This window comes from Lissotriton helveticus, chromosome 12 (genome assembly GCF_964261635.1).
Source record: "Lissotriton helveticus chromosome 12, aLisHel1.1, whole genome shotgun sequence".
NCBI classification, from domain to species: Eukaryota; Metazoa; Chordata; class Amphibia; order Caudata; family Salamandridae; genus Lissotriton; species Lissotriton helveticus.
Window position 1 is genome coordinate 866,772,032 of NC_136073.1, and position 13,578 is coordinate 866,785,609.

Consider the following 13,578-nt stretch of genomic DNA (forward strand, 5'->3'; position numbering starts at 1 on the left):
TGGTACCGATGAGCACCTGCAGCATCTTGGTACCCATGAGCACCTGCAGCATCTTGGTACCGATGAGCACCTGCAGCATCTTAGTACCGATGAGCGCCTGCAGCATCTTGGTACTGATGAGCTCCTGCAGCATCTTGGTACCGATGAGCTCCTGCAGCATCTTGGTACCGATGAGCGCCTGCAGCATCTTAGTACCGATGAGCGCCTGCAGCATCTTGGTACCGATGAGCGCCTGCAGCATCTTGGTACCGATGAGCGCCTGCAGCATCTTGGTACCGATGAGCGCCTGCACCATCTTAGTACCGATGAGCACCTGCAGCATCTTGGTACCCATGAGCACCTGCAGCATCTTGGTACCGATGAGCACCTGCAGCATCTTGGTACCCATGAGCGCCTGCAGCATCTTGGTACCCATGAGCACCTGCAGCATCTTAGTACCGATGAGCACCTGCAGCATCTTGGTACCCATGAGCGCCTGCAGGATCTTGGTACCGATGAGCACCTGCAGCATCTTGGTACCCATGAGCGCCTGCAGCATCTTGGTACCCATGAGCACCTGCAGCATCTTAGTACCGATGAGCACCTGCAGCATCTTGGTACCGATGAGCACCTGCAGCATCTTGGTACCCATGAGCCCCTGCAGCATCTTAGTACCGATGAGCGCCTGCAGCATCTTAGTACCGATGAGCACCTGCAGCATCTTAGTACGGATGAGCGCCTGCAGCATCTTAGTACCGATGAGCGCCTGCAGCATCTTAGTACCGATGAGCGCCTGCAGCATCTTAGTACCGATGAGCGCCTGCAGCATCTTAGTACGGATGAGCGCCTGCAGCATCTTAGTACCGATGAGCGCCTGCAGCATCTTAGTACCGATGAGCACCTGCAGCATCTTAGTACGGATGAGCGCCTGCAGCATCTTAGTACGGATGAGCGCCTGCAGCTCTTAGTACAGATGAGCGCCTGCAGCTCTTAGTACAGATGAGCGCCTGCAGCATCTTGGTACCGATGAGCGCCTGCAGCATCTTAGTACCGATGAGCACCTGCAGCATCTTGGTACCGATGAGCGCCTGCAGCATCTTGGTACCGATGAGCGCCTGCAGCATCTTGGTACCGATGAGCGCCTGCAGCATCTTGGTACCGATGAGCGCCTGCAGCATCTTAGTACGGATGAGCGCCTGCAGCATCTTAGTACCGATGAGCGCCTGCAGCATCTTAGTACCGATGAGCACCTGCAGCATCTTAGTACGGATGAGCGCCTGCAGCATCTTAGTACGGATGAGCGCCTGCAGCATCTTGGTACCGATGAGCGCCTGCAGCATCTTAGGACGGATGAGCGCCTGCAGCTCTTAGTACCGATGAGCGCCTGCAGCATCTTAGTACCGATGAGCGCCTGCAGCTCTTAGTACCGATGAGCGCCTGCAGCATCTTAGTACGGATGAGCGCCTGCAGCATCTTAGTACCGATGAGCACCTGCAGCATCTTAGTACTGATGAGCACCTGCAGCATCTTAGTACGGATGAGCGCCTGCAGCATCTTAGTACCGATGAGCGCCTGCAGCATCTTAGTACCGATGAGCACCTGCAGCATCTTAGTACGGATGAGCGCCTGCAGCATCTTAGTACGGATGAGCACCTGCAGCTCTTAGTACAGATGAGCGCCTGCAGCTCTTAGTACAGATGTGCGCCTGCAGCATCTTGGTACCGATGAGCGCCTGCAGCATCTTAGTACCGATGAGCACCTGCAGCATCTTGGTACCGATGAGCGCCTGCAGCATCTTGGTACCGATGAGCGCCTGCAGCATCTTGGTACCGATGAGCGCCTGCAGCATCTTGGTACCGATGAGCGCCTGCAGCATCTTAGTACTGATGAGCGCCTGCAGCATCTTGGTACCGATGAGCGCCTGCAGCCTCTTGGTACCGATGAGCACCTGCAGCATCTTAGTACCAATGAGCGGCTGCAGCATGTTGGTACCGATGAGCGCCTGCAGCATCTTCGTACCGATGAGCACCTGCAGCATCTTAGTACTGATGAGCACCTGCAGCATCTTAGTACTGATGAGCGCCTGCAGCATCTTCGTACTGATGAGCGCCTGCAGCATCTTGGTACCGATGAGCGCCTGCAGCATCTTGGTACCGATGAGGGCCTGCAGCATCTTGGTACCGATGAGCGGCTGCAGCATGTTGGTACCGATGAGCACCTGCAGCATCTTGGTACCGATGAGCACCTGCAGCATCTTGGTACCAATGAGCGGCTGCAGCATCTTGGTACCAATGAGCGGCTGCAGCATCTTGGTACCGATGAGCGCCTGCAGCTCTTAGTACCGATGAGCCCCTGCAGCATCTTAGTACTGATGAGCGCCTGCAGCATCTTGGTACCGATGAGCGCCTGCAGCCTCTTAGTACCGGTGAGCGCCTGCAGCATCTTGGTACCGATGAGCGCCTGCAGCCTCTTGGTACCGATGAGCACCTGCAGCAGCTTGCTACCGATGAGCGCCTGCAGCATCTTAGTACCGATGAGCGCCTGCAGCATCTTAGTACCGATGAGCACCTGCAGCATCTTAGTACGGATGAGCGCCTGCAGCATCTTAGTACGGATGAGCGCCTGCAGCTCTTAGTACAGATGAGCGCCTGCAGCTCTTAGTACAGATGAGCGCCTGCAGCATCTTGGTACCGATGAGCGCCTGCAGCATCTTAGTACCGATGAGCACCTGCAGCATCTTAGTACGGATGAGCGCCTGCAGCATCTTGGTACCGATGAGCGCCTGCAGCATCTTGGTACCGATGAGCGCCTGCAGCATCTTGGTACCGATGAGCGCCTGCAGCATCTTGGTACCGATGAGCGCCTGCAGCATCTTAGTACTGATGAGCGCCTGCAGCATCTTGGTACCGATGAGCGCCTGCAGCCTCTTGGTACCGATGAGCACCTGCAGCATCTTAGTACCAATGAGCGGCTGCAGCATGTTGGTACCGATGAGCGCCTGCAGCATCTTCGTACCGATGAGCACCTGCAGCATCTTAGTACTGATGAGCACCTGCAGCATCTTAGTACTGATGAGCGCCTGCAGCATCTTCGTACTGATGAGTGCCTGCAGCATCTTGGTACCGATGAGCGCCTGCAGCATCTTGGTACCGATGAGGGCCTGCAGCATCTTGGTACCGATGAGCGGCTGCAGCATGTTGGTACCGATGAGCACCTGCAGCATCTTGGTACCGATGAGCACCTGCAGCATCTTGGTACCAATGAGCGGCTGCAGCATCTTGGTACCAATGAGCGGCTGCAGCATCTTGGTACCGATGAGCGCCTGCAGCTCTTAGTACCGATGAGCCCCTGCAGCATCTTAGTACTGATGAGCGCCTGCAGCATCTTGGTACCGGTGAGCGCCTGCAGCATCTTGGTACCGATGAGCGCCTGCAGCCTCTTGGTACCGATGAGCGGCTGCAGCATCTTGGTACCGATGAGCGCCTGCAGCTCTTAGTACCGATGAGCGCCTGCAGCATCTTAGTACGGATGAGCGCCTGCAGCATCTTAGTACCGATGAGCGCCTGCAGCATCTTAGTACCGATGAGCACCTGCAGCATCTTAGTACGGATGAGCGCCTGCAGCATCTTAGTACGGATGAGCGCCTGCAGCATCTTGGTACCGATGAGCACCTGCAGCATCTTGGTACCGATGAGCACCTGCAGCATCTTAGTACGGATGAGCACCTGCAGCATCTTAGTACCGATGAGCGCCTGCAGCATCTTAGTACCGATGAGCACCTGCAGCATCTTAGTACGGATGAGCGCCTGCAGCATCTTAGTACAGATGAGCGCCTGCAGCTCTTAGTACAGATGAGCGCCTGCAGCTCTTAGTACAGATGAGCGCCTGCAGCATCTTGGTACCGATGAGCGCCTGCAGCATCTTAGTACCGATGAGCACCTGCAGCATCTTGGTACCGATGAGCGCCTGCAGCATCTTGGTACCGATGAGCGCCTGCAGCATCTTGGTACCGATGAGCGCCTGCACCATCTTGGTACCGATGAGCGCCTGCAGCCTCTTAGTACTGATGAGCGCCTGCAGCATCTTGGTACCGATGAGCGCCTGCAGCCTCTTGGTACCGATGAGCACCTGCAGCATCTTAGTACCAATGAGCGGCTGCAGCATGTTGGTACCGATGAGCGCCTGCAGCATCTTCGTACCGATGAGCACCTGCAGCATCTTAGTACTGATGAGCACCTGCAGCATCTTAGTACTGATGAGCGCCTGCAGCATCTTCGTACTGATGAGCGCCTGCAGCATCTTGGTACCGATGAGCGCCTGCAGCATCTTGGTACCGATGAGGGCCTGCAGCATCTTGGTACCGATGAGCGGCTGCAGCATGTTGGTACCGATGAGCACCTGCAGCATCTTGGTACCGATGAGCACCTGCAGCATCTTGGTACCAATGAGCGGCTGCAGCATCTTGGTACCAATGAGCGGCTGCAGCATCTTGGTACCGATGAGCGCCTGCAGCTCTTAGTACCGATGAGCCCCTGCAGCATCTTAGTACTGATGAGCGCCTGCAGCATCTTGGTACCGATGAGCGCCTGCAGCCTCTTAGTACCGGTGAGCGCCTGCAGCATCTTGGTACCGATGAGCGCCTGCAGCCTCTTGGTACCGATGAGCACCTGCAGCAGCTTGGTACCGATGAGCGCCTGCAGCATCTTAGTACCGATGAGCGCCTGCAGCATCTTAGTACCGATGAGCACCTGCAGCATCTTAGTACGGATGAGCGCCTGCAGCATCTTAGTACGGATGAGCGCCTGCAGCTCTTAGTACAGATGAGCGCCTGCAGCTCTTAGTACAGATGAGCGCCTGCAGCATCTTGGTACCGATGAGCGCCTGCAGCATCTTAGTACCGATGAGCACCTGCAGCATCTTGGTACCGATGAGCGCCTGCAGCATCTTGGTACCGATGAGCGCCTGCAGCATCTTGGTACCGATGAGCGCCTGCAGCATCTTGGTACCGATGAGCGCCTGCAGCATCTTAGTACTGATGAGCGCCTGCAGCATCTTGGTACCGATGAGCGCCTGCAGCCTCTTGGTACCGATGAGCACCTGCAGCATCTTAGTACCAATGAGCGGCTGCAGCATGTTGGTACCGATGAGCGCCTGCAGCATCTTCGTACCGATGAGCACCTGCAGCATCTTAGTACTGATGAGCACCTGCAGCATCTTAGTACTGATGAGCGCCTGCAGCATCTTCGTACTGATGAGCGCCTGCAGCATCTTGGTACCGATGAGCGCCTGCAGCATCTTGGTACCGATGAGGGCCTGCAGCATCTTGGTACCGATGAGAGGCTGCAGCATGTTGGTACCGATGAGCACCTGCAGCATCTTGGTACCGATGAGCACCTGCAGCATCTTGGTACCAATGAGCGGCTGCAGCATCTTGGTACCAATGAGCGGCTGCAGCATCTTGGTACCGATGAGCGCCTGCAGCTCTTAGTACCGATGAGCCCCTGCAGCATCTTAGTACTGATGAGCGCCTGCAGCATCTTGGTACCGATGAGCGCCTGCAGCCTCTTAGTACCGGTGAGCGCCTGCAGCATCTTGGTACCGATGAGCGCCTGCAGCCTCTTGGTACCGATGAGCGCCTGCAGCATCTTGGTACCGATGAGCGCCTGCAGCCTCTTAGTACCGATGAGCGCCTGCAGCATCTTGGTTCAGATGAGCACCTGCAGCATCTTGGTACCGAGGAGCACCTGCAGCATCTTCGTACCGATGAGCGCCTGCAGCATCTTGGTACAGATGAGCGCCTGCAGCATCTTGGTACCGATGAGCGCCTGCAGCATCTCGGTACCGATGAGCGCCTGCAGCATCTTGGTACCGATTGGTACCGATGAGCGCCTGCAGCAGCTTGGTACCGATGAGCGCCTGCAGCATCTTGGTACCGATGAGCGCCTGCAGCATCTTGGAACCGATGAGCGCCTGCAGCATCTTGGTACCGATGACCGCTTGCAGCATCTTGGTACCGATGAGCGCCTGCAGCATCTTGGTACCGATGAGCGCCTGCAACATCTTAGTACCGATGAGCGCCTGCAGCCTCTTAGTACTGATGAGCGCCTGCAGCATCTTAGTACCAATGAGCTCCTGCAGCATGTTGGTACCGATGAGCACCTGCAGCATCTTAGTACCGATGAGCGCCTGCAGCATCTTGGTACCGATGAGCGCCTGCAACATCTTAGTACCGATGAGCGCCTGCAGCCTCTTAGTACCGATGAGCGCCTGCAGCATCTTAGTACCAATGAGCGGCTGCAGCATGTTGGTACCGATGAGCGCCTGCAGCATCTTCGTACCGATGAACACCTGCAGCATCTTCGTACCGATGAGCACCTGCAGCATCTTAGTACTGATGAGCGCCTGCAGCATCTTCGTACTGATGAGCGCCTGCAGCATCTTGGTACCGATGAGCTCCTGCAGCCTCTTAGTACCGATGAGCACCTGCAGCATCTTGGTACCGATGAGCGCCTGCAGCATCTTGGTAACGATGAGCACCTGCAGCATCTTGGTACCGATGAGCGCCTGCAGCATCTTGGTACCGATGAGGGCCTGCAGCATCTTGGTACCGATGAGCGGCTGCAGCATGTTGGTACCGATGAGCACCTGCAGCATCTTGGTACCAATGAGCACCTGCAGCATCTTGGTACCAATGAGCGGCTGCAGCATCTTGGTACCAATGAGCGGCTGCAGCATCTTGGTACCGATGAGCGCCTGCAGCTCTTAGTACCGATGAGCCCCTGCAGCATCTTAGTACTGATGAGCGCCTGCAGCATCTTCGTACTGATGAGCGCCTGCAGCATCTTGGTACCGATGAGCGCCTGCAGCCTCTTAGTACCGATGAGCGCCTGCAGCATCTTGGTACCAATGAGCGCCTGCAGCATCTTGGTTCAGATGAGCACCTGCAGCATCTTGGTACTGATGAGCACCTGCAGCATCTTGGTACCGATGAGCACCTGCAGCATCTTCGTACCGATGAGCGCCTGCAGCATCTTGGTACCGATGAGCGCCTGCAGCATCTTGGTACCGATGAGCGCCTGCAGCATCTTGGTACCGATGAGCGCCTGCAACATCTTAGTACCGATGAGCGCCTGCAGCCTCTTAGTACCGATGAGCGCCTGCAGCATCTTAGTACCAATGAGCGGCTGCAGCATGTTGGTACCGATGAGCGCCTGCAGCATCTTCGTACCGATGAGCACCTGCAGCATCTTCGTACCGATGAGCACCTGCAGCATCTTAGTACTGATGAGCGCCTGCAGCATCTTCGTACTGATGAGCGCCTGCAGCATCTTGGTACCGATGAGCTCCTGCAGCCTCTTAGTACCGATGAGCGCCTGCAGCATCTTGGTACCGATGAGCGCCTGCAGCATCTTGGTAACGATGAGGGCCTGCAGCATCTTGGTACCGATGAGCGGCTGCAGCATGTTGGTACCGATGAGCACCTGCAGCATCTTGGTACCGATGAGCACCTGCAGCATCTTGGTACCAATGAGCGGCTGCAGCATCTTGGTACCAATGAGCGGCTGCAGCATCTTGGTACCGATGAGCACCTGCAGCTCTTAGTACCGATGAGCCCCTGCAGCATCTTAGTACTGATGAGCGCCTGCAGCATCTTCGTACTGATGAGCGCCTGCAGCATCTTGGTACCGATGAGCGCCTGTAGCCTCTTAGTACCGATGAGCGCCTGCAGCATCTTGGTACCGATGAGCGCCTGCAGCATCTTGGTTCAGATGAGCACCTGCAGCATCTTGGTACTGATGAGCACCTGCAGCATCTTGGTACCGATGAGCACCTGCAGCATCTTCGTACCGATGAGCGCCTGCAGCATCTTGGTACCGATGAGCGCCTGCAGCATCTTGGTACCGATGAGCGCCTGCAGCATCTTGGTACCGATGAGCGCCTGCAGCATCTTGGTACCAATGAGCGGCTGCAGCATCTTGTTACCGATGAGCGCCTGCAGCTCTTAGTACCGATGATCCCCTGCAGCATCTTAGTACTGATGAGCGCCTGCAGCATCTTCGTACTGATGAGCGCCTGCAGCATCTTGGTACCGATGAGCGCCTGCAGCCTCTTAGTACCGATGAGCGCCTGCAGCATCTTGGTACCGATGAGCGCCTGCAGCCTCTTAGTACCGATGAGCGCCTGCATCATCTTGGTTCACATGAGCACCTGCAGCATCTTGGTACTGATGAGCACCTGCAGCATCTTGGTACCGATGAGCACCTGCAGCATCTTCGTACCGATGAGCGCCTGCAGCATCTTGGTACAGATGAGCGCCTGCAGCATCTTGGTACCGATGAGCGCCTGCAGCATCTTGGTACCGATGAGCGCCTGCAGCATCTTGGTACCGATTGGTACCGATGAGCACCTGCAGCAGCTTGGTACCGATGAGCGCCTGCAGCATCTTGGTACCGATGAGCGCCTGCAGCATCTTGGTACCGATGAGCGCCTGCAGCATCTTGGTACCGATGAGCGCCTGCAGCATCTTGGTACCGATGAGCGCCTGCAACATCTTAGTACCGATGAGCGCCTGCAGCCTCTTAGTACCGATGGGCGCCTGCAGCATCTTAGTACCAATGAGCGCCTGCAGCATCTTGGTACCGATGAGCGCCTGCAGCATCTTGGTACCGATGAGCGCCTGCAGCATCTTGGTACCGATGAGCGCCTGCAGCATCTTGGTACCGATGAGCGCCTGCAGCATCTTGGTACCGATGAGCGCCTGCAACATCTTAGTACCGATGAGCGCCTGCAGCATCTTGGTACCGATGAGCACCTGCAGCATCTTAGTACCGATGAGCGCCTGCAGCATCTTGGTACCGATGAGCGCCTGCAACATCTTAGTACCGATGAGCGCCTGCAGCCTCTTAGTACCGATGAGCGCCTGCAGCATCTTAGTACCAATGAGCGGCTGCAGCATGTTGGTACCGATGAGCGCCTGCAGCATCTTCGTACCGGTGAGCACCTGCAGCATCTTCGTACCGATGAGCACCTGCAGCATCTTAGTACTGATGAGCGCCTGCAGCATCTTCGTACTGATGAGCGCCTGCAGCATCTTGGTACCGATGAGCTCCTGCAGCCTCTTAGTACCGATGAGCGCCTGCAGCATCTTGGTACCGATGAGCGCCTGCAGCATCTTGGTAACGATGAGCACCTGCAGCATCTTGGTACCGATGAGCGCCTGCAGCATCTTGGTACCGATGAGGGCCTGCAGCATCTTGGTATCGATGAGCGGCTGCAGCATGTTGGTACCGATGAGCACCTGCAGCATCTTGGTACCGATGAGCACCTGCAGCATCTTGGTACCAATGAGCGGCTGCAGCATCTTGGTACCAATGAGCGGCTGCAGCATCTTGGTACCGATGAGCGCCTGCAGCTCTTAGTACCGATGAGCCCCTGCAGCATCTTAGTACTGATGAGCGCCTGCAGCATCTTCGTACTGATGAGCGCCTGCAGCATCTTGGTACCGATGAGCGCCTGCAGCATCTTGGTACCGATGAGCACCTGCAGCATCTTGGTACCGATGAGCGCCTGCAGCATCTTGGTACCGATGAGCGCCTGCAGCATCTTGGTACCGATGAGCGCCTGCAGCATCTTGGTACCGATGAGCGCCTGCAGCATCTTGGTACCGATGAGCGCCTGCAGCATCTTGGTACCGATGAGCACCTGCAGCATCTTCGTACCGATGAGCACCTGCAGCATCTTAGTACTGATGAGCGCCTGCAGCATCTTCGTACTGATGAGCGCCTGCAGCATCTTGGTACCGATGAGCTCCTGCAGCCTCTTAGTACCGATGAGCGCCTGCAGCATCTTGGTACCGATGAGCGCCTGCAGCATCTTGGTAACGATGAGCACCTGCAGCATCTTGGTACCGATGAGCGCCTGCAGCATCTTGGTACCGATGAGGGCCTGCAGCATCTTGGTATCGATGAGCGGCTGCAGCATGTTGGTACCGATGAGCACCTGCAGCATCTTGGTACCGATGAGCACCTGCAGCATCTTGGTACCAATGAGCGGCTGCAGCATCTTGGTACCAATGAGCGGCTGCAGCATCTTGGTACCGATGAGCGCCTGCAGCTCTTAGTACCGATGAGCCCCTGCAGCATCTTAGTACTGATGAGCGCCTGCAGCATCTTCGTACTGATGAGCGCCTGCAGCATCTTGGTACCGATGAGCGCCTGCAGCATCTTGGTACCGATGAGCACCTGCAGCATCTTGGTACCGATGAGCGCCTGCAGCATCTTGGTACCGATGAGCGCCTGCAACATCTTAGTACCGATGAGTGCCTGCAGCCTCTTAGTACCGATGAGCGCCTGCAGCATCTTAGTACCAATGAGCTCCTGCAGCATGTTGGTACCGATGAGCACCTGCAGCATCTTAGTACCGATGAGCCCCTGCAGCATCTTAGTACCGATGAGCGCCTGCAGCATCTTAGTACCGATGAGCTCCTGCAGCATGTTGGTACCGATGAGCACCTGCAGCATCTTAGTACCGATGAGCCCCTGCAGCATCTTAGTACCGATGAGCGCCTGCAGCATCTTAGTACCGATGAGCGCCTGCAGCATCTTAGTACCGATGAGCGCCTGCAGCATCTTAGTACCGATGAGCGCCTGCAGCATCTTAGTACTGATGAGCGCCTGCAGCATCTTGGTACTGATGAGCACCTGCAGCATCTTGGTACCGATGAGCACCTGCAGCATCTTCGTACCGATGAGCGCCTGCAGCATCTTGGTACAGATGAGCGCCTGCAGCATCTTGGTACCGATGAGCGCCTGCAGCATCTTGGTACCGATGAGCGCCTGCAGCATCTTGGTACCGATTGGTACCGATGAGCGCCTGCAGCAGCTTGGTACCGATGAGCGCCTGCAGCATCTTGGTACCGATGAGCGCCTGCAGCATCTTGGTACCGATGAGCGCCTGCAGCATCTTGGTACTGATGAGCGCCTGCAGCATCTTGGTACCGATGAGCACCTGCAGCATCTTGGTACCGATGAGCGCCTGCAACATCTTAGTACCGATGAGCGCCTGCAGCCTCTTAGTACCGATGAGCGCCTGCAGCATCTTAGTACCAATGAGCTCCTGCAGCATGTTGGTACCGATGAGCACCTGCAGCATCTTAGTACCGATGAGCGCCTGCAGCATCTTGGTACCGATGAGCGCCTGCAACATCTTAGTACCGATGAGCGCCTGCAGCCTCTTAGTACCATGAGCGCCTGCAGCATCTTAGTACCAATGAGCTCCTGCAGCATGTTGGTACCGATGAGCGCCTGCAGCATCTTGGTACCGATGAGCGCCTGCAGCATCTTGGTACCGATGAGCGCCTGCAGCATCTTGGTACCGATGAGCACCTGCAGCATGTTGGTACCGATGAGCGCCTGCAGCATCTTGGTACCAATGAGCGCCTGCAACATCTTGGTACCGATGAGCGCCTGCAGCCTCTTAGTACCGATGAGCGCCTGCAGCATCTTAGTACCAATGAGCTCCTGCAGCATGTTGGTACCGATGAGCACCTGCAGCATCTTAGTACCGATGAACCCCTGCAGCATCTTAGTACCGATGAGCGCCTGCAGCATCTTAGTACCGATGAGCTCCTGCAGCATGTTGGTACCGATGAGCACCTGCAGCATCTTAGTACCGATGAGCCCCTGCAGCATCTTAGTACCGATGAGCGCCTGCAGCATCTTAGTACCGATGAGCGTCTGCAGCATCTTAGTACCGATGAGCGTCTGCAGCATCTTCGTACCGATGAGCGCCTGCAGCCTCTTAGTACCGATGAGCCCCTGCAGCATCTTAGTACCGATGAGCGTCTGCAGCATCTTCGTACCGATGAGCGCCTGCAGCCTCTTAGTACCGATGAGCGCCTGCAGCATTTTAGTACCGATGAGCGCCTGCAGCATCTTAGTACCGATGAGCGTCTGCAGCATCTTAGTACCGATGAGCGTCTGCAGCATCTTCGTACCGATGAGCGCCTGCAGCCTCTTAGTACCGATGAGCCCCTGCAGCATCTTAGTACCGATGAGCGCCTGCAGCATCTTAGTACCGATGAGCTCCTGCAGCATGTTGGTACCGATGAGCACCTGCAGCATCTTAGTACCGATGAGCCCCTGCAGCATCTTAGTACCGATGAGCGCCTGCAGCATCTTAGTACCGATGAGCGTCTGCAGCATCTTGGTACCGATGAGCGCCTGCAGCATCTTGGTACCGATGAGCGCCTGCAGCATCTTCTTTACCCCTGAAATGCCAGTTGTGGCTGATGATGAAAGCGGAAGCTGGCTAGAGGAAGGGGAGGAGGATGATGGCTCCTCATGTAGAAGTAGAAAGTGTAAAGAGTCCCTCAGATCCAAGGAAAAGCTCCTCCTGGGCTTACGTCAAGGTGTGAGGAATGAAGAGTAACAGTGAATGCTGTCAGGGCAGCAACCTACCGGGCACTTCGTCTCTCGCGCTCGCATGGACACGGGGCGGGTCTGAGCCACGACCCGAACAAGGTGTGCCCAAATGTTGCTCCTCCTCCATCAGGGCATTGAGCAGGGCTTGGGGCACTCACCTCTGCTCAAAGTTTTATCTTCTTTTTCTGTTTTTTTTTAAAAACAGATTTTATTGAAAGGTTGCACACATTCCACAGAGCTCTGCACACCAGAGACATCTGCAGGACAAAATATCACATCAATCAAGATGCAAGCAGCTTTACTTTACTGTGACGAACAAACATAAACAAAGCAAACCTAGATCCCCCCCTCACCCCCCACCTCAAACCCCCCTCCCGGATCCCACCCACACAGGTCGCATATGGTCCGTCACGTGTCTCCTATCCAGTATATATCTAAAGGACTACACCCATGTACACTCTACCGAAGCCCCTTCATCTCCCCTCCAGTTTCAGCTTCTTTTGACCGAACCGGAGTAAGGGAAATCTGTGGGCCTGATTCACAAAGGGCCTCCGCACTCGCGGCCGACGCCCCGCAGTCGCGGGGGAGTCCTCGCACTCGGGGCGGAATCTCCACAATGAGAATTTTCATGCAGGGCACTGAATTACGCCCAGGGCCGGACTGAGAACCAAAACCAGCCCTGGCAAAGTGCTCAGACGGCCCCTTGGGGGTGCGACCGAGGTCTTTGGCGGGGCCGGTTTTCGGCCGATTTTGTTACAGGGCCGATAGCTGCAAAAACGGCCCTGTAACAAAAACGCCCCCCAGGGCCCAAAACCGGCCCCCACCCTTGCGGCGCACCGGGGGATTGCCCGGTGCCCGCAACGTCCAGTCCGGGCCTGATTACGCCCCTGTCTAGACTTAAAACGTCCCTGGTCCACCGCTTTATTAGTCTGTAGCCTCCCCCACCTCCGACTCAGACTGTCCGTGGCCTCACCGCATTATTAGACTGTCTGTGGCCTTCCCCAACTCACTTATAATGTGGTGAGGCCACGGACAGTCTTAGACAGTGTGGCTCACTGGTTAGAGGAGGCAGACCTGGAAGCAGAGGTCAGCCCGGGACCAGGGTTCAATTCCTGGCTCGGCGGGGTCTTGAGTCCTAAAATGTCCATGGACTCGACAATTCTCGCTCCGGTGCCTA

The 13,578-nt window shown here is 56.2% G+C and overlaps 2 protein-coding genes across 9 annotated transcripts in view; one reads left to right on the plus strand and one right to left on the minus strand.

Annotated features, from left to right (window-relative positions):
- PDE4C (phosphodiesterase 4C) overlaps positions 1–13,578 on the plus strand; it is a 1,009,779-nt gene that overhangs the window by 846,175 nt on the left and 150,026 nt on the right. The gene's annotated exons all lie outside the window — the stretch shown is intronic.
- LOC144799290 (uncharacterized) overlaps positions 1–13,578 on the minus strand; it is a 35,812-nt gene that overhangs the window by 21,114 nt on the left and 1,120 nt on the right. Inside the window, exons 3-5 of the mRNA XM_078670526.1 lie at positions 12,912–13,438; positions 12,410–12,451; positions 10,778–11,390 (exon numbers count right to left, since the gene is read on the minus strand). Of these exons, the coding sequence (XP_078526652.1) occupies positions 10,778–11,184 (407 nt within the window). The 5' untranslated portion in view covers positions 11,185–11,390; positions 12,410–12,451; positions 12,912–13,438. The remainder of the gene's footprint in view (positions 1–10,777; positions 11,391–12,409; positions 12,452–12,911; positions 13,439–13,578) is intronic.